Genomic DNA, 19,102 nt, shown 5'->3' with positions numbered 1-19,102 from the left:
TGTATTGCACAACAGTAGTCGACATATTTCGCTAAACCTTCGAACCAAAGACTTATATGAACCTTTCGGTTAGAAAAGAGAACCTTAATTTTATTCTGTTTTGGGCGGGATTCTTGTGATTGATTCATCAGTCATGGACAGCTGGAAATTGCATCCATGGTCTCTTTAAAATATGCAGTCTGCTCTCGAGAACAAAGCCTGACACATAAACAGGACTAAACTGCGCACTACTGAGTTTTCTGTCGTGTGAAGAGTGGAAAAGGCAAATAATGAAAGGTTCACTACAAATTGTTGCACTTTTTGTGGGTTTTTTGGGCTGTGTGGCCGCATTTATTTCGTTGCATGCCCAGTCCTGGAAAGAGTCCACTGATTATGGCAATGTGATAACCACTTCTAATATCTTCGAGAATCTTTGGATGTCCTGCGCAGATGACTCTGCAGGCACATTGGACTGCTGGTATTTTCAGTCTTTGCTCGCTTTACCAGGTAGGTCAACAACGACAATAATAATAACGGCAAAATAAAATTTAATGACAACTATTATTACTAGTTAATTAGTTGTATCTGTTTACATTTAAATCAATTAAAAATAATCAAGAATACGTTTATTAAATATAATGTCATTTAAAATGTACTTATTCGAAAAAGTCTTATAACTTTTGTTTCTCGAAGGGAAATAACAGGAACCTTTTAGAAAAAAAAACTTTCTGAAATTTCTCTCTACACATGTGCCTTAATAAATTATGATAATTAATTATGATTAATTCTGAGAAAAATGAAGGCAAGTGTGAAATGTATTGTAAAGTAGTCAGACATTCCCAATATCAAACTCTTACACATTTTCAGAAAATAACGAATATATTGTTATACATCGCTTGGAATTAACCTAAATAAGGACACGGTTATGTTTCTGTTATGAAGCATATTAATAACCACAGAATAAATAAAGTTAATAATTTTAGTTATCAAATCGCTGGAATTTCTTTTTTTTTTCCAAATTATGTATATCCAAGCATCACTATAGTAAATTATTTATTAATCATATCGTAGAAGAAAAAATATACCATCATATCTAAAAGGGGCAGCAAGTTAAGATACGTTTCAGAGAACCGGAGACTTTTAAAACGCCGACTTTAGTTCAGCTTTTCACGTTCTGAAACACGGCCCTTGGGGACGTCCCATAAACATAGAGCTGAAAGGAGAAGGGAGGAGTGCAGTTGTGAATAGGGGTGGGGGATGATCACTGTTCTCAGAAACATTTCCAAATATCAGAAACCTGCGGTCAGGCCATTAAAGGAAAGAGGTCGCTCTGCCTCTCGCGGCAAAAAAAATGAGATAGCTGGACCTAAAGAGAGACGAGAAACGACTAGTTTTGGTTAATTATTGTTAATATAGTTCAGACAAACGTTTGCGATTTAATGATAAACGTTTAATAATTAAAAGTTTTCAATTATGAACCCAGCTGTTGAGGTAATGGCTTTTTTCCTGGGTTTTATTGGATGGGTGATGTCTGGTATCGCCATTCCCCATCGATTCTGGAAGGTATCGTCAGTGGATGGAAACATTATTACTGCAGCGGCTGTATATGAGAATTTGTGGAAGTCCTGCGCAACCGACTCCACCGGGGTCCACAACTGCCATGAATTTCCGTCAATGTTAGGCTTATCCGGTATGTAGCCTTAGCAATCAGAAATTTTGGTTAGCTTTTAGTTTACGTTGTAGTTTACCAAACACCCATTTTAATAATAGTTTGACGGCCAAATCCGGCGAGTTTGTGTTTCTTAGTCTTACTAAATAAGGTGGTTATAGTCATAAAAATGATTAATTTTGTAACCCATAAAGAAATTGTGATTCAAACAATAAATTGATTAATTTACGGATTAATTCTAAGAACGACGTCAGTCTCACCGTCGGCTGCACATTTTATCATCAACCACTGCAACTGAACCCTTTTTATGTTAAAACAGTTATAAAACACCCGATCATTATTGTCTACTGTGATTCTGCGTAATCATGTAATAGAGTTGTATATAATACGTAATTAATACCAATACACGTATTTCCCGCTAGTGCAATGTAATTTAAACATTGTTTACAAATGTTTTATATCTTATATGATAAACATGATTTACAAAGGATATATATTACGTGAAACATTATGCTCATGTAGGCTATTCTGACAGATTTGATACATTCTTCATGACAGTCAAATTAGCAAAATCAGTCCTTTTAGTGAATGTCATGTTGTCTTTAAATATGATTTAAAAATATAATATAATGACGCTTCCCTAATTTTGAACCCTAACTCCAAACACAAGGCCTTTTTGTGATTAACTACTGGTGAGAAACACTGCAGTTAGATCTGGTCTGCGAACACTTCACGCGCGAATAAAACTCGTTCATTTTGACTTTGGCTAAACCAACTAACCAGTCACATCTACCCATCCACACAACACAACAGAATAGACGTAATCGTCAAGGAAATGTTCTCCCTTTAGCTCTGTGTTCTTACATAGCTCTTTAAAAACCAAATTAGATTTAAAATATATATATTACAATTATTTCCCAGTCATTTCCAGCATGATACGCTGTAATAATGTAGACTACATATAATCGATGTGCATCCACAGGCTACAGGAAGAACTGAGTTAAACTGTCCTTCCCTTTTTCGAACTAGGTTACGTCCAGGCGTCGCGTGCGCTCATGATCGCGTCTATTGTGCTGGGAACCTTCGGGCTCATCGCGACACTGGTGGGCATGCAGTGCTCCAAAATAGGAGGAAAGAACTACATCCTGAAGGGACGGATAGCTGCACTTGGAGGCGTCTTCTTTATTTTGCAGGGTAAGAACGCCCTCTGACGGCTGTTGGGAATATAACTTGCATTTGATTCAATGAACGTGACGTTTGGGGTTTAAGTTACAAAGGTAAATGTAAGATTACATTATGATTACGCAATGGAGGTTTATATTTAATAAAATGTATTGTTATTTTGCAGGTCTATGCACCATGATTGCTGTGTCTTGGTATGCTTTTAACATCACTCAGGATTTTTTTGACCCCCTCTATCCTGGAACTAAGTGAGTGTGTTAGTAAACTATATTTAAGTTTATTTACAACAGAGATTATAAAATCCAAACTTTCTCAAATGTTAAACAGTAGGCAAAACTCTTCAAATGTATCTAGTATCAGAAGCCTAAATAATTTGGAAAAAAAAAACAAAAACTTTTTGTGTCCATAATGTTTGTGTGAGTTTTCAGGTTTGAGATAGGAGAGGGGCTGTATATCGGCTGGTGTTCAGCCACACTGGCCTTGATAGGAGGATGCTGCTTGTTGTGTGCCTGTGGAAGTGGAAACAAACAGGAAAAACGGTGAGTTCATCACATACACATCAACACCAGTTTCACCATTTCATCAGATCTTATCCTCAGTGTCAGTTGTTGCACTAGAGCTACTGTTGAGCCCTAGATAGGAGCATCATGGCAGCGGGTTCTGCAGTAGGCCACCAAGCTGTGGCTGAACTCTCAGTATCCTGCTCCAGTAGTTGCAATATTAACTTGCATTGGTACTAAACAACTTGCTTCAATTTTTCTCTCTTCTCCCTGCAGACCATATCCTTACCAGACTCCCACCAGAGGAACAGCCTACACAACCTCAGTCATGTCCCAGGAACAACCCAACCACTATGGCCGCAACTCATACGTGTAAGGAGAATGCAGGGGCAACAGGACTATAACTATGATCACACATTAAAATGAATAAATTCCCTGTTTTCATGGAGTTTGTTAAATCCAAAAAGGAAACACACTGATTTATGGATGATTAATTATCTGTGCAAACCCACTGAGAGAACAATTAACTTGACACAGAGCATAACCACCTGTAGTGCTACTGTGATAATGTGTGCTGTAGTGTAGTGTACTGTAGCTCACCTGGTAGAGCAAAGTGCAAGGAACAATGAGATTAATTCCCAGGAAGCAGACATACTGTCTCTCTGATAAACATGCACTGGATAAGTGTTGGCCAAATGCTATAAATGTAGTGTTTCTGTGCCCAAGTGCAACCAGCTGTAGCACTCATGTGTTCAATTGTAACAAGCTGTAGTTTTCCTGTACTGAATAACCTGCTGGGTTCCTTCACATCAACAGCTGCACATTTGCTACACTGCAGAACAGAAACATACCATGAAGCAGGGTCAAAAATTCCTATGTCATATAATCTAAAAATGCTGGCTTTGAGAACACTGAATGATCAAAAACAGAATTTGCATTAATCAACCAAAAAACTGATGCGGTCCAAGATTTAAAAATGAGTCTTCTTTTTAAATAAAGTGTTCCATTATCTGTTTCATGAGTTTTTTCACTGCGGACATGAGTCAAAACCTGATCTCGCACCTTTCTATACACTTACGTTTGAGCTTTCCATTTTCTGCCCCTTAGGCATTTTCACTTCTGGAAGAAAGGAAGAAAACACCACTTTGAAAATCTGTGATAATTTGTCATAAGTAATAGAAAACTTACATTTTGCCTTCTGCTTGGGATTTAATTTTTTTAATTAATAAATCAAATAATATACTTACTGTCCTGCTTTAAAATGCCCAATATGAATTTCACCTTGTAAACTCCGTAAACATGGGTTTAAATAAATAATTACATATTCAATTGTAAGTTGTGTGAATAATGGTCAGTCACCTGGGCACCAATGAAAGCATCAAGCAGAATGCAATAGTGCTGCTCTAAAGCACCCTGCTGATTAATTTACTCACTTTAACAGTGAGCAGTACCTCATCAGAAGCAAGACTACCAACATGGCTCTTGATGATGCATAGATAAAACAAGAAGGCTAAATGAAATAGGGTGTGTCTGTTCAGTTCAATGTTTTACTTATTCCTTTCCAGTGTTTCACTGGAATAGCTGTTTGGTGCAACTAGAACTTACATGCATGAAATACACAAATACAAAATGATTCCATCAAATTGTTTTGTTTACTTTTTTATGACAGCCATTTGCATTTAGCATCAACACATGTACACACACAGGCATCTCATACAAACAAGTACTTGAAAATTCCAACAGGGAAGTTCTACATATAACCAAAACAATCTTCATGACAATTCAAAATACTTCCTTAATCACGCAGGACTGCATTTCTCCTGTCAAAGGAGGAAAGTCCATTTGGTATTACGTTTAGGAAGTGTAAAATGACAAGTCCACAGATACCTGCACTGCAGGAGCAGCAATTATAAATGCATGCCAATGGTTCTTTGCACGATTCCTTTAACTCTTCCATGGGTGACCTCAAAGCCCATGGGTGCCGGACTGCAAATTCTCTGATTCCACTTGAATAGACACCACGTGATGACCAGGAATCATAGCCAAACCCAGAACTCTGGGTTCAGCTTGTGAAAAAGAGTCTGTGATTGGAGAGGAAAGGATGAGAGAGAAGGTGAGAGAGAGGGGGCAAGAGGGAGACGGAGAGTGAGCAAGCAAGAGAGAGTAACCATTGTGATGTCAACCATTCAAAAAGGGCAGTAAGCCTCTGGAATCAGTAAAGGAATAATGATGTGTGCATTTCAAACCTACCTGTGGACTTCAGGAACTCCTGCGCTGAGCCCAGAATCACGTTGCAGTCACGGTCTGTGCACAGAAAGAGCCCAACCAGTGTGCGGCCATCTGTCATCCGTATCCTCATGCTCTTGTTTAGGAGATGCTCCAGCTTATGTCGAGCTAATGAATATGCAGATTCCTCTGGCTGAGAGGATACAAATGAAAACTGTGACAATCCGTTGTTAACTGACGATCAATACAGGTATCGTTAAGGAGGACACATATGTAATTTGTATCAGACTGACCATTTATATTAAATTTGATGAATACACATTAAAAATAAAGAGTTTCCACATAAATTATTTTCAGTTGGAGGAGAGAGGGATTAAAAAGGTAGAAGAGATAAAGGGCCATCAGTACAAGATGGCACAAGTGTAGCTAACAGTCAGCTCTTCAGTATTTTTACCAAGTTCGTTGGCAATATCTTGAAAGCTCTGGAAGTTATAAAATCAAATTAATGGGATCCTATGGGAGGATAGAGGGATGGATGAATGAATGCATGAATGAATGAAGGGCTAGACAGGTGAGTGCAGTCAGTATGATGTTCAATTTGGTGATTGGGCCTAGTAGAGCTATCAGGATAGCAAATTTAGTTGTTATATCTTTAAAACAGAAGTTCTAAAATCAGTGGGTACCTATTGGAGGATGGAGGGATGAATAGATTGATAAAAAGGGTGGATAGACGAGTGCTGCCATTAAGTTCATTTTTGGTGATTGGGCCTAGTAGTTTAATCAGTATAGCAAATTGGCTTGCGGTGTTGCTGTTAAGAGGTGAGTGGGCAGGGCCCTATATGTGAAGATCTAATGGTTTGACATCTTATCCTGTGTATAATTACAATTGTTCTAGCTTCACAGCTAATGGAGTTGATTCCTATGGGAGGATAGAGGGATAAAAAGAAGAAGAAACTTACTTAGAGCAAACTTACTATGTATACTAGTTTTGGTGGTAATAGCATATAAGGCATAGGTGTCAACAGGATGAAAAAGAAGGGATAAAGGAGTGCTAGAGGTATGGAAAGTGGATGAGCATCTTCTAGCACTCCTCGGATCAGGCACAGCAAGATTGGTGATTTTATCTTGAAATTTGAGAAAATGGGAGCAGTTTGAAAAATTGTCCATGAAAATCAAATGGGGAAAAGTGGTCGGATAGAGGGATGAAAAGGGATAGAAGCGAGGGATCGCTCTAAAAAGCACAAGCAACACTATCGGGTATAAGACGAATGTTTCTAGAGTTTGGAGATTTTTAAACACTGTAGACGAAATAGCGTTGTTCTTCTTCCCTCGTATAAAATTATCATGAGACGTTGAAGAACAAGAAATATGAGATAATCGAGTTGGCATTTTGGCAAGCCTACTTAAGCAAATATGGTTTCCTTCTATAAACAAATTATACCGGACAGTAATAATAATACTTTGCTTCTGTCCTATGCATATATAGTACTAAAATAATAAATATAGCATAAAATTAAATATTAACTAGCACACGCTCTATCGACCATGAGGAACGTGTTCGAGTTTCGCATGGATGTCCAAAACTACATTATTTGAGCGAAAATACAGAAAAGACGGCGTCCCAGATTTTCTGCAAAGGGGCAAAACTGACATCGTCGGGAAAACCACCGTTTTTGTTCACTGATGTTGGAGGATTTCAAAGTAACGCTAGACCTAAGTCATAACGGCAATGAGTTTTGTCAGTGGTATCTTAGCTAGCTGAGGATAGGTCAGGACATTATTGAATATCTCGGATAGTGTTAATTGTAGCTACACGCTAAAATGTGCCTCTGTAGCTAGCTAGTTTGGTCATGCTCTGTACTTTTCAATAAGCTGTTTCGCTTGCTTTATGGCTAGCTGGGTTATCTAAGTTAACTAGCTCGTGAAATCAAGATATCGTTAATTAGGATGGTAGACAACCTCACTTTCTCATAGTTTCTTTGCTTCCTCTGAAACGAAATAGTCCGTACCTCGATTTGCATTTCTGTGCCATTCTCCTCGTTGTCAGCTGCCATTTGTGTTACCGTTAATCTTTTGTACAGGGTTAGCTAGCTGGAAAATGTGTTGTGAACTGTAGCACAACAAATCCACGTAGTTAGGATTTACAATTGTCACCAAGAGCTAATCTTTGGAAGATAAGTGACAGTGCCATCTACAGGTACGGAGTAACTGTTCGTCAACGTAGATCTTTAAGCGTTCTCAAACCCTACTTAAATTAAATGTTTAGCCAAGTGAAAAATATACTTTATAATTCTTTTAGTTTAATGAGGTTACATGGAAAAAAAGTTTTAAAAAGCAACCACGGTACAACCATGTCTTAACTACGACAAATAAAATAACATGATTGTAACGTAACAAAAGTGCAAGTTCCCGTGGGTTTCGATGAAGGCTGAATTAAAAGGCAAACAAAGGGTGCGGGTAATCAATAATCAGGTGATTGGTAATGGGGAAGGTGCGGTGTGTGGCATCCAACGTGTGTACCTCGAGCTGGGTGACTGGCGCAGCGTGACTGATGTCTAAACTGCGAACGTTTAGTTTTTAATAAATAAAGTATACGGTGGCCGAGAGGTCCCACTGCGATGCAAGTTACCCATCGCGCTGCAAAAACACAGATCATAGTCATCAAAATGACATCAATTTACATACGTGGTGCAAATTCATGAACATTGCACAAATTCAGAAAACACTTGTGCACGGGCACAATATCTACATTTTGAGCGTTATTCATTTAAATACTTCGTATACATGTAAAAACATCACACTTCAGATAAGATAGTAATAATAAGACAGTTGACCAGCATGACAAACTTGGTCATTATATTAAATTAGTCATTGAAGCAGACCAGCTAAACTATCAAACGTGAACTAAAACGAAGCCTATGCTTTAAATTAGTAACACACTCTGGGGAAAAAAAAAAAAGCCACCATAAAAAGTATGTTTAATAGTCTAATGGTTTATTCATATATGTAATTCATACAAAATCTGCAATTAACATGCAACATGAATGCAATTTAAGTATTTCATGAAATAAAAATAAATAAATGTAAAAAAAAAACAAAAACTTCTCTTTAGGCTATTTAAGGAAAATGATAGCTCTTAATAAGTTCAAACAAACATTGTTACCCAAACAGTGTTAACCAAACAGGTGTCATCATAATTGACCACATCCATTTTCATAATTTGTTGTCCCAGTTAGCACTATTTAAGGTACTCACTATACTTGTTTCACCAGAGATGTTCCATTTAAGTGGAGGATATTTCAGTCTTCTTTAGCTGTCATGTCCTGAGCTCCTTGAGAAAAAGTCCAGTAATGGTTTATTCCGATTCAGAACAGAAAACCGCAAAGGCCCACACTACTGCTGTATACCCACCTACAACAACAAACAAGAGCTATGTTAGCCAATAAAAAGAACTTAGTACCTAGTACTTAATTTTTTTTAATTCAAATATCCAGTCCACCTTAAATATTGCTGCCGATATGATAGCTTCACTGTAGAAAGCATTTTTTAGTCATTCTTAATTTACTACTGTTGGCTTATGCATTATTGGAATTATTGTTTAAGATATTAACATTAGATTTTGTCGAATTCATATTTTTTATTGATGAAAGAAACAATGGAGATGTAATAATAATTTGATTAAAATTTATATCAGATCTCATCCTATCATGAATATATGTGAGTAAAAGGAAATAAACTTACAGCATTTATGATGCTTCATTTATATTTTATTGTTTAGCATTGCATAGCATTTGCACACTGAGCAATAGTGTACACAAAATAATAAATAATAAGAAGAAACTCCAGAGACATTGAAGACCTTATTAATGTTAGGCCAGACATGGAGTAAAATTCAGTACAATTCATCACAATTTAATTTTAAAACTGCTTTATCATTACTTCTTATTATTTCTCTAGCAGTTTCTTTTGTCAAAAAGTAATTCTAAAAAACTGAATGTTATAATAATATAAACAATATAATAATCACTTGGTTAAAACTTATTTTGCACAGTAGCATTTTGAGAGTTACTAAAGAATGCCTTTTACAGGTGAGCTGTCACATGTACATCATTATTTAAGGTGGACCAGATCGTTTGAATAAGCCAACTTTAGCCTTGCTTACAGAGGAGCACTCACAATGACTCCTTTTCTGTTTACAAACTTAGTTTACAGAATCTGTGCATTTCACAAATTTTCAGGCCAGTCCAGGCACAGAAACCTAAACGTGTAAGCTTTCTTAACACACAATTTGGTGAAATTGGATGAGTTTTATTGAGCAAATAAAATGAAAAATCACTTTGGCTACTGATGCCATCAGAGCCTTCCCAATACCGTGCGCTGAAAAAGAGCACGAGATAGTTAACTAGCTGAGAGCTTCCGGTGTGTCACTTCTGAAGAATTAACTGATGAGTTTAGGCAGATCTGTTGTAGAAGGAAAACAGTGTATAGTTGCAGGACTGGTCAAGGAACAAGTCAAACACACAGCTCTGAACTCAGGCATGACATAGATATCATCTATGTAGATTCCCCTCAATTTCCAAGTGCTGTATGTGTAAAGGTAGATCACATAGCCAACTATGGTGTGCCCTGTGAATGTGAATGATTGATTATAAAGTCAAACTGTGCAATGGATCTTTCAGTAATTAACTAATTTGAATAAAGCATTCAGTCTAGCCTGCCTGACAAATAGGGTCTCAAACCTAGACAGGTCATTCACTCATTTATTCATTTGCTTTTCACACAACATCATTTTATGAGGTCACCAAATGAAACCTAGTCTAATTATTACAAAAGTGTGGTGGACTAACATGGACTAAACCTTTACTTCCTTATGTAATTTTTTCCTTCTTTAGATTTGTGCTCCTTTGAAACTTCTGTTACAAGACAATGGTAAAATGGGTTTTGAAAATAAAATACACACCCCCTCCAGTGCGCATGTGAACATCCAAAGATAGATCTTATCTCTGTGATTTACCTACCCCACTTTTAAATACAGTATATACATACTTAAACACATACATTTGTATACCTCTGTACGCTGTATTTAGTTTATTTATATATTGTGTATACTTACAATCATGGGGAAATTAAAGTATACTCTTCTTCAATTCTGTTGTTATATATCAGGGCCAAACTACCCATTGTGTGGTCCTCACCAACTTCTACAAACAAATTAATAACCTCAAAAAAAAAAACAAAAAAAAAAACAGATTTCAATATGTAGTAACTTGTAGTCACATGAGGTTATTTCTTTGTTTTATGGAAGTCATTCAGGACCACATAATTGTTATTTAGGCCCTGATAAATAAAGATAGTATTGAGGGTGCACTTTCTTTTTCCCATAATGGTATTTATACCTTTGTATGCCTGTGTATATTATATTTTACTTAATATATTATACTAACCCATACTCTGCAGACACACCATTTTGTGTTGACTGTATGCTTGCATATGGTTGAAATGACAAAGGTTAAGTATGTTGTCCCAGAAACCAGAAAATTTGAGCACATTACTCCCATTCTCCCTGCATTTATACTGGCTACCAAAATAAATTCTGTATTGACTATAAAATACTGCTTTTGAAATATAAAGCTCTACAAGCGCTGGACCCTCAGTATCTCAGCGATCGTATTGAACCCTATAACCCTGCACATACCCTTCGCTCACATGGTGCTGGCTTGCTGTCTGTTCCTCGAATAAAAAAATTACAGCAGGTAATCAAGCATTCTTGTATAAAACACACTAAATATAGAATACATTTCCTACCTGAGTATGAGACTCAGACTCACTCTCAATATTTAAGACTTGACTTGTATGCACAAGCCTTTGGCTATCATTGTGCTCATGCAATAATATTGTCAAGTCATTCTGACCCATCTTTTAAATAATATGTTACCGCATTCATTGCTATAGTAAGCGACTATTTACTGCCCTCACTCTGTATTGTCTATCCTTTTCTCTCCATATTATCATCTTATTCTATGCCTATATCCTTTCTCCAAGCTATTCCTGCCTCGACACCCAAATTTGGGTTTATGCGCCCTGCCTCAGAATTGGATCCTGATATACCTCCAATCCTTAAATTGAGCTTGATCATAATGACATTACTTAATCTTCTAGCCAACATTCAATGATACGCACCATACCTTCACATGTTTTTGTTTTCATATCTAATAATATATGTCCTCCTCTTCCTGCCTATCTCTCTTCCCACTAAGCTATCCCTACTCTTTAGGTGGAATACAACTGAGACTGAGCTCCTCTACCCTTTCAGGTGGAATCTAACCAAGACTAAGCCTTCCTGCCTTGTCCCTGGACCAGTCTTTGCCACAATGAGGTCATCTGCCTTCCTGCCTACCTGTTTCTGGACTAGTCTCTACCACCATGAGGTTGTTTGCCTTCCTGCACACCTGTCCCTGGACCACGAGGTTGTTTTTATCCCACACTTGCTGTGATCATTATTTCTAGTTCACATTTGTTGTTATTTTTAGTTCATTTTCATACATGTCATTATGCTGTACAGTGTTGACCAGAGGAGGATGGGTCCCTCCTTTTGAGTCTTGTTTCCTCTTGAGGCTTCTTCCTCTCAGCCTCAGGGAGTTTTTCCTCACCATTGTTGCTTTTGGCTCGCTCTATTTGGGCCTGGACCTGAACATATGTAAAGCTGCTGCTGTTGTAAAAAGCACTATATAAGTTTATAACTTAAGTAATTCAGTATTCATTATGCCTTAAATATAGTGACTCCAAATCCCATTAATGCAACCCACACATTAGAAGACTTTGAAATGACTGAAAAGACTTAAAAGACGCGTCTGATAACCTCTCACATCTAAAGACAATGTGTCATTAGCCAAAGTATTAGTCACAGACTAAACCTGGGGGTGGACAGTTCTGTATGAGAGATATGTTATTTGTCTGGCCTAAAATGAATAAAGTTGTCAGTATGCCTCCATAATTCTCCCTTTGAATCCATCATTGCTCAGTTATCATGTTGCCAGTTAGTTTTGAGGAATAAAATTGGCCTGCTGAAACCATTTTCTTCTTACATGGTATTAGGCCTTCATTACAGGGAATTAGTGTGCCTCTAAAATTTCCTCTTTGTATTCCTTTACCTCTGTGCAGTGTGCAATGTTGTCATTTGTGATTTATGATATTACCATGGACCAGACTACAATGAAATGCTCCTTACACATAGAGACTTGATCCCTGTTCAAAGGTTATCATATGTCTGGTCTTTTGTTATTTAATTTCTCCAACCTGATCTGGTACTTCTTCTCCTGATTACTTTGTGTACTATCATTAAGTGTATCATGGTCTTAGTAGGTTCTTAGTAGGTTTGATGTATAAAATCAAGAGTCAGATGAAAAATAGAAAAATACATTTCCTAGAAATGTGGCCTAAAACAATTGATATTGAAATGACATTATATGAATTGTATTGAAACAGTCAATTCCTAACAAATTTATGATCACATCTTCATTTAGTTCATCTATGTCTGTAAAACAGCAAATATGTGACATAAACACTTCCTTTACGAATAAGGAAGAACCTTCAGCCACCTTTGTGAATAAGCAATTAATTTCAGCTTCATTAAATGATTAGAACATTCTGATGGGATTACTTTTACATGGGAAGGTGGGTTAATCTAATTATTACCAGTGTTTCCCAGGGATTTTAGTCCTGTCTGATGGTGCCAAGTCAAGATTTCGCCAACTTTTATCTTCTGTAAAATGAGCCATAAAAATAACCTCAGGTCATATTAATCTCGTGCAAATTGTCATGTATGACATTTGTAAATATTCCATCAAATCCTGTGGAAAAGGTTTTCATGGTTATGCTCAAATATGGAGACACTTGAGAAAGCATTTAGTTTTGTTGTGCATGACACAGTTATCTTAGGTCATTCAAGTCTGTGGAGTAAGTAAGTTGGAGACTATTTGTTTCTCTGCAATCTTCTTAATTTTAATTGCTCAGTCTTTACAGAGGAACTGGATGCACTTTCTTCCAAGGCCTGTGTGCTTGTCACTAAACGCTCTTCTGGAGTTCCAGCGGTGTAGCTGGAGTGCTGGTCTTGACTGGTACAGGATCTGATACCTCAGCTTCTACAAGAGACAAATCAGAGTACCTGTGCCACACTTGATCAGTTTGTCTTCTCACTACTATTCCATTCCCTAGGGTAACACTGCAAGACACAGGACCCATCCTTTTCTCCACTGTTCCTAGTATCCAAGTGGGACCTGGGGTGAAGTTTCTTGTATACACTCCATCTCCCACCTGTACACTTGTCTCCCTGGCATGTTGATCATGGTATCCTTTTTGTTTCTGCTGCATGTTTTGTACCTGTCTTCAGACATCAAGGTGAATGAGGTCAAGTACAGATCTCAGCTTCTGGCCATACAGTAATTCAAATAGAGATTTACCTGTTGTGGACTGAGGAGTAATTTGATATCTGAACAAAGCTTGTGTTACTTTGGATTTTGAGTATATTGGAGCCAATTTTGCTTGTGCTTTTAGGTTAGTAGAAGTGTACATCTTGGAGTTTGGGTATGGAGACCTTTAGCATTTAGTATGCACCTTACCGTGGAAACTGAAACCTCAGTGCCTGCTGCCACCAAATCTTGTTGCAGGTCTTTTGCCATCACTCGGGGGTTTTTGACCACCTGCATCCTCTGGAATCTGATGGTGGCTGGTGATATCTTCCCCTTTCTGCCATATCCAGGTTACATAGCCAGTGTTGCTTTAACTTTGAACTTGCAAACCATGCTTCCATTTGTATCTCTAGGGACGTTTAGTGCTTTTGCTATATTTTTGCATACTTTTCCTTGTTTGTGAAAGGCAATGATCTCTTCTCAACTTTTTGGACAACTTTCTTGACTTGTCAAATGTCACAATCAACAAACCCCTAGCAGGTCTAGCTATTTGATGTTTTATCTCAAACACACCCAATGAAGCCCTGTGACTGTGGCGGCACAGAGGGAGAGCAAGGTGAGGCTGAAATAAAGTGATCTTTATTGTCCATAACTTAAATGGCTGAGAAGCAGTGACTAAAAGAAATCAAAACAGCGTTAAATCAGCATTGTACTCAATTGTAGTGTGTAGCTCGAAGGTCCGCTAATGTGCAGCACTGACATCAGGATCTTATGGGCTTAAATAATGAAAGAAGGAAATAAAGAACAGGTGAGTACAGTTAATAGGTGGGTGATTGGGAGCGTGGCAGGTGTGTGGTTCGATCCTGAACAGAAGTGGCCATGTCCCTTTTGCTGGATGACTGGCCTACTGTGAAAAGCCCTTGATTAGTTGCATCAAGTGTTCAGGTGTCACCTGATTTGCAATTGTGTGTTCTTATGAGGGATTCTACTCAGGCGTTGAATTACTCTAAATGACAAAGCACTTTTGTAAGTCACTCTGGATAAGAGCGTCTGCTAAATGCTGTAAATGTAAAATGTAAAAATGTACTCTGAGACTCATTAAAAGTGGCATTTTGTGTTGAATTTGGAAATACCACTTATATTTGCTGTGTTGAGCTGTTTAAATTGTACTTTGAGTGGCTTATTGAAAATTTGCAGTCTTCAGAGTGGGTGGCTCCTAATGTTGGTGTCATTAAACCTGACAGCTCTTTAAGGATTTGTGGGAACTATAAGCTCATGGTCAATAGATTGTCTATCTTGGAACAGTACCCCCATTTCCAAGATTGAAGATTTGTTTGCCCACTTAGCTGAAGAAGAGAGTTTTTCTAAACCTGACATGAGCCAGGCCTACCAACCGATTGTGCTTCATGAAAATTAAAGGAAATATGTCACCATAAACATCCACAAAGGAACATATGCATACTCCAGACTACCATTTGGGGTTTCCTCTAGCCCAGCTATTTTTCAGAAGACCAGACAACGTATTCCAAACCTGAAAGAGTACCTGGATGATAACCTGGTCTGCAGTCCAACCAGAGATGAACCTTGAAGAGGTACTGCAGAGATTAGAGAGTTATGGCCTGGTTCCCAAAAGAAGCAAATGCATCTTTCCAGGAAAAGAGGTAATTTTTCTAGGACATAAAATTGATGCCATTGGCCTACACCCAGTAGATGAGAACGTAACGGCAATCAAGGAAGCCCCTGTTCCACGCAATTAAAGACTTATCTGGGGCTCTTAAGCTATTGTCACCGATATCTGCCTAAGCTGTCCACTCTACTAGCTCCTCTTCATTGGCTGATGAGGAAAGAGGTAGCATGAAATTGGGGGTCAGAACAGCAAAAAGCTTTTGATTATTCCAAAATCCTGATGCAGTCATGCTCACAATCATGATGCAGTCATGCTCTGTGCTGGGACATGCTCTGTGCTACACCCTATGGTGTAGGTGCAGTCTTGTCACACAGGATGCCTGAGGGGTTATAGCGACCCACTAGATTTGTATCCTGAACTTTGAGTGCTACAGAAAGCAACTACTCTCAACTGGATAAGGAGAGACTGCTGAACCTATGGTGTCTATGTGGGTTCAGCAGCACGAGTACCACTGCTGAGTTCTGAGAAAGATTCAGAGTTTCAGAAGGGATGAAGTCTCATGCCACTGTAGTGGTTTTAACACTTGTGAATCATGGTTGATAAGGTTAATTGGGGCACTACCCTGATTTAGTCTCAACTCATGAAAGTCGCCAGTTCAATAACGTGATTACTACTAAAAATTAGAACATTTCTCTTGACTCACAGAAATAATAACTATGGTATGTTTATTGATTAAACAGAGATAGGAAAGCATGCATAAAAATCATTGACTAAGATTCTTATAATGACCAGAGGTATTGAGTTCACCAGAATCACTATATTAAATAAATGTTACAATATAACCTAACCAAAATTAACTCCAATCGCAGTGGATCAAAGTAGCTTGGTGGCACTGAGAGAGAGTTTCCATTTTCAATTGAAACCATCTGGATGGATAATGTCCACCTTCCATGAAACCGCACTGAAAGTGTCCATTTTCCATCGTATTGCTGGCTCGACCCTGGAACAGCAATGTAGGCCAATGAGACGACTAGGCTTCTTGATCCACGGGAATGGATTTTCGGAGCTGGCCTGGTTAGAAAGTCTTAGGTCTTCCTGGGTAAGCCTTTCAGAAGTAGAAGTATTGGGTGTCAGTGGTCATGCGTCTCATCCTTACTTTTGATGATATTTCTGGAATGGCGTATTGCCAGGCTTTTAATGTAACAGTCATAATGAATACAAGGTGAGCTTGCTTGAGCTTTATCAGCTGTGGTGAGCAAATTATGATGAACGCAAACTAAAATATAAAAAATTAAGCAGAATCAATAATACAAAGAAAATATAAAGAATAAAATAGGATAACAAGGAATTCGAATTTGTTCTAACTGCTTAGCGAGAGGCTATTGCACATAGTTTCAAAATAAAGAGCCGTGATCTCCCCTTGCAGAAGTTCTCTGGGGGGACCCCTCCTTTTCTCTGGGTCCTTTTCCCTTCTCTGCATCACACTTCATACATCATACTTTGTACTTTGTACTCATGCTTTCCAGGTATATGCTGGGGAGAGGGCATGCCTTGGTTCATGCATATTCAACAGTTTTCATGATGGAGGAATGGAATTCCAGTACAACAATCAATAAGATTCACCATGAATCAGTTAAGCAAAAGAAAATCATACATTTACTACTAATGTCTACCTCATGGTCTTTGAATTAACCACTTTACATTATAGTAGGCTAAATTGCAAGTTGGTACTTTGTGAATCTGTGGGAAAGAGAACATATATACATTTGATCCCATCTTTGTGGGATGAGAAAAATTGGTTGTCCTTGTAAGGGTTTGAGCTTGATGGAATTTGTGGTCACATTTCTTTGAATTATAACCAGGCTGGTAAGAGTTTCTCGCATTCCAATCTGTGGGTTTTATGATGAGGGGGAAGGGTCACAGAGCCACAGGCCTGCATGATAACCCACCAGCTAGGCTGTTTTATGTCTTTGCTGCTCAGCATTATGGTGCCAGTGGGAACTGTTTCCTGTCTGTAGCCTGGAGGTGAGAGAAAACCCACTCTGACCAGATCAAAGTTTCATTGGAAAAATTTGTAGTCTATCTTTGCTACAACACAATAGTGATGAAAGGGAAGCATCTACCAAATTTGTTAGTGTCATGTTGGGGAAGGTAGTTTGCAGCATACACTTTGTTCTTAAGCTAAGCAATTCTCTCTTAGTGTTCATGATTATTTAGTAGAAATAACAGAAATACCATTATTTTTGTCCAATATTGTATATTCATGGAGATCCTGCAATCTTAGTGCAGGGTTTTGCAATGGGTGCCCTCTGTTGTTGATGATTGTGTTAGGGAGACAGCAAATTGGCACTAATCTATTTGTTATCATTAACTGAATTCTGTTGATTTCCTGCATGACCTAGTATTTATTGGCTATGTGGATCTATGACATGGCCTGAATTACCCTCTAGATTTAACAGCAGATGTACCATGGAGTAAATACATAAATACATATCCTTGTACAAGGAGTATACATAGTGCATGCATGAGCATCAAGCTCACACTTCCAAACATTGAGAGGCAAGTACACTGATTATGATCAATTATATAACAGGGGAAACCCATATGTACCAAGGACCTGGAGCTTAGCTTTAATTGATTTCTAGGTTGTTATGCAATCACTCTATCAGGTCAAAACAGGTAGAACAACTGATTAATGATACAGATATTTAAATCCTCCATGTTGGACACAGATGCTTACTCTAACTTTGAAGTTCAGTTGATTAAAACTGACATTAAAGATCCAGTGCTCTGTGCTAATTCTCACAGACTTCATTGGTGAATTGTCTGAATTTCTTTTTTTATGTTATCACTATGGCTGACAGAATGCTAATATTGGGTGATTTTAATATTCATGTTTGTTGCACTGGGAAGCCAATGGTTAATGATTTGGCCTGGTACTAGACTCCATTAATCTTGTACAGTGCTTTGAATGTCCCACTCATGAAGGTGGGATTCATACACTTTATCTCATCCTCCTTTGGGTTTCATGTTAGCAATATGATAGTATAGAAGAGGTCGGATTTCTTGATTGTGATTATTTTGGATAGATGGAACAAGTAGTCTGCACAGATCCTTAGTCCATTTGTTTTGTCATTTCCAACACACACCCATATAGGTGCCACTAAATTTCAGTGATGTACGGATTAACCACATGGCTAAACATGTTGTCAAGGTTTGAGAATAATTTTGCTTTAAACATTAACTTTGGTAGGACCCAGTTAAATTGAAACAAATCAAGTCTAAAGTTAAAACTGAACTGTGGTTTAATGATTCCGTTTGAGCCCTCAGGCAAGACTGCAGGAAGGCTGAGCGTAGATGCAAAAACAATATTTGCAACTTTCATTTTTATCTTCTGAAAACATGTCTAAATAAACTATATGCCATTTGTGTTTTTCTTAATCTCATGTAGTGTTGTTTAGTGTTAACTATAACACAACAGAAGCAAACACATTATACATAACACCATGAC

The 19,102-nt window shown here is 37.9% G+C and overlaps 2 protein-coding genes across 3 annotated transcripts; one reads left to right on the top strand and one right to left on the bottom strand.

Annotated features, from left to right (window-relative positions):
* Positions 1-703: 703 nt before the first annotated feature.
* On the top strand, positions 704-4,296 carry LOC113573692 (claudin-15-like). The gene is made up of 5 exons (XM_027004110.2): positions 704-1,669; positions 2,678-2,842; positions 2,997-3,078; positions 3,259-3,369; positions 3,607-4,296. The coding sequence occupies exons 1-5, from the start codon at positions 1,453-1,455 to the stop codon at positions 3,704-3,706; spliced, it is 675 nt and encodes a 224-aa protein (XP_026859911.2). The 5' UTR covers positions 704-1,452; the 3' UTR covers positions 3,707-4,296.
* naa38 (N-alpha-acetyltransferase 38, NatC auxiliary subunit) lies at positions 3,112-7,708 on the bottom strand. 2 transcript variants are annotated; one of them, XR_004776245.1, is made up of 5 exons: positions 7,566-7,708; positions 5,581-5,749; positions 5,218-5,411; positions 4,409-4,449; positions 3,112-3,339 (listed from the first exon to the last, which is right to left on the bottom strand). XR_004776245.1 is itself a non-coding variant. In XM_027004109.2 (3 exons), the coding sequence occupies exons 1-3, from the start codon at positions 7,608-7,610 to the stop codon at positions 5,296-5,298; spliced, it is 330 nt and encodes a 109-aa protein (XP_026859910.2). In that variant the 5' UTR covers positions 7,611-7,708; the 3' UTR covers positions 4,964-5,295. The 2 variants fall into 2 exon arrangements, 1 of the variants encoding a protein (XP_026859910.2); XM_027004109.2 differs by lacking the exons at positions 3,112-3,339; positions 4,409-4,449 and having other exon boundaries at positions 4,964-5,411.
* Positions 7,709-19,102: the final 11,394 nt, after the last annotated feature.

This window comes from Electrophorus electricus, chromosome 6 (genome assembly GCF_013358815.1).
Source record: "Electrophorus electricus isolate fEleEle1 chromosome 6, fEleEle1.pri, whole genome shotgun sequence".
NCBI lineage: Eukaryota > Metazoa > Chordata > Actinopteri > Gymnotiformes > Gymnotidae > Electrophorus > Electrophorus electricus.
This window is presented reverse-complemented; position numbering and strand designations above follow the sequence as displayed.

Coding starts and splice junctions, on each gene's coding strand:
- naa38 (XM_027004109.2), bottom strand. CDS start 7,610: ATGGCAGCTGACAACGAGGAGAATGGCACAGAAATGCAAATCGAG. Junction 5,750..7,565: donor GCACAGAAATGCAAATCGAG/GTACGGACTATT, acceptor GTATCCTCTCAG/CCAGAGGAATCTGCATATTC. Junction 5,412..5,580: donor GGAGTTCCTGAAGTCCACAG/GTAGGTTTGAAA, acceptor CTCCAATCACAG/ACTCTTTTTCACAAGCTGAA.
- LOC113573692 (XM_027004110.2), top strand. CDS start 1,453: ATGAACCCAGCTGTTGAGGTAATGGCTTTTTTCCTGGGTTTTATTGGA. Junction 2,843..2,996: donor CGTCTTCTTTATTTTGCAGG/GTAAGAACGCCC, acceptor GTTATTTTGCAG/GTCTATGCACCATGATTGCT. Junction 3,079..3,258: donor CCCCTCTATCCTGGAACTAA/GTGAGTGTGTTA, acceptor GTGAGTTTTCAG/GTTTGAGATAGGAGAGGGGC.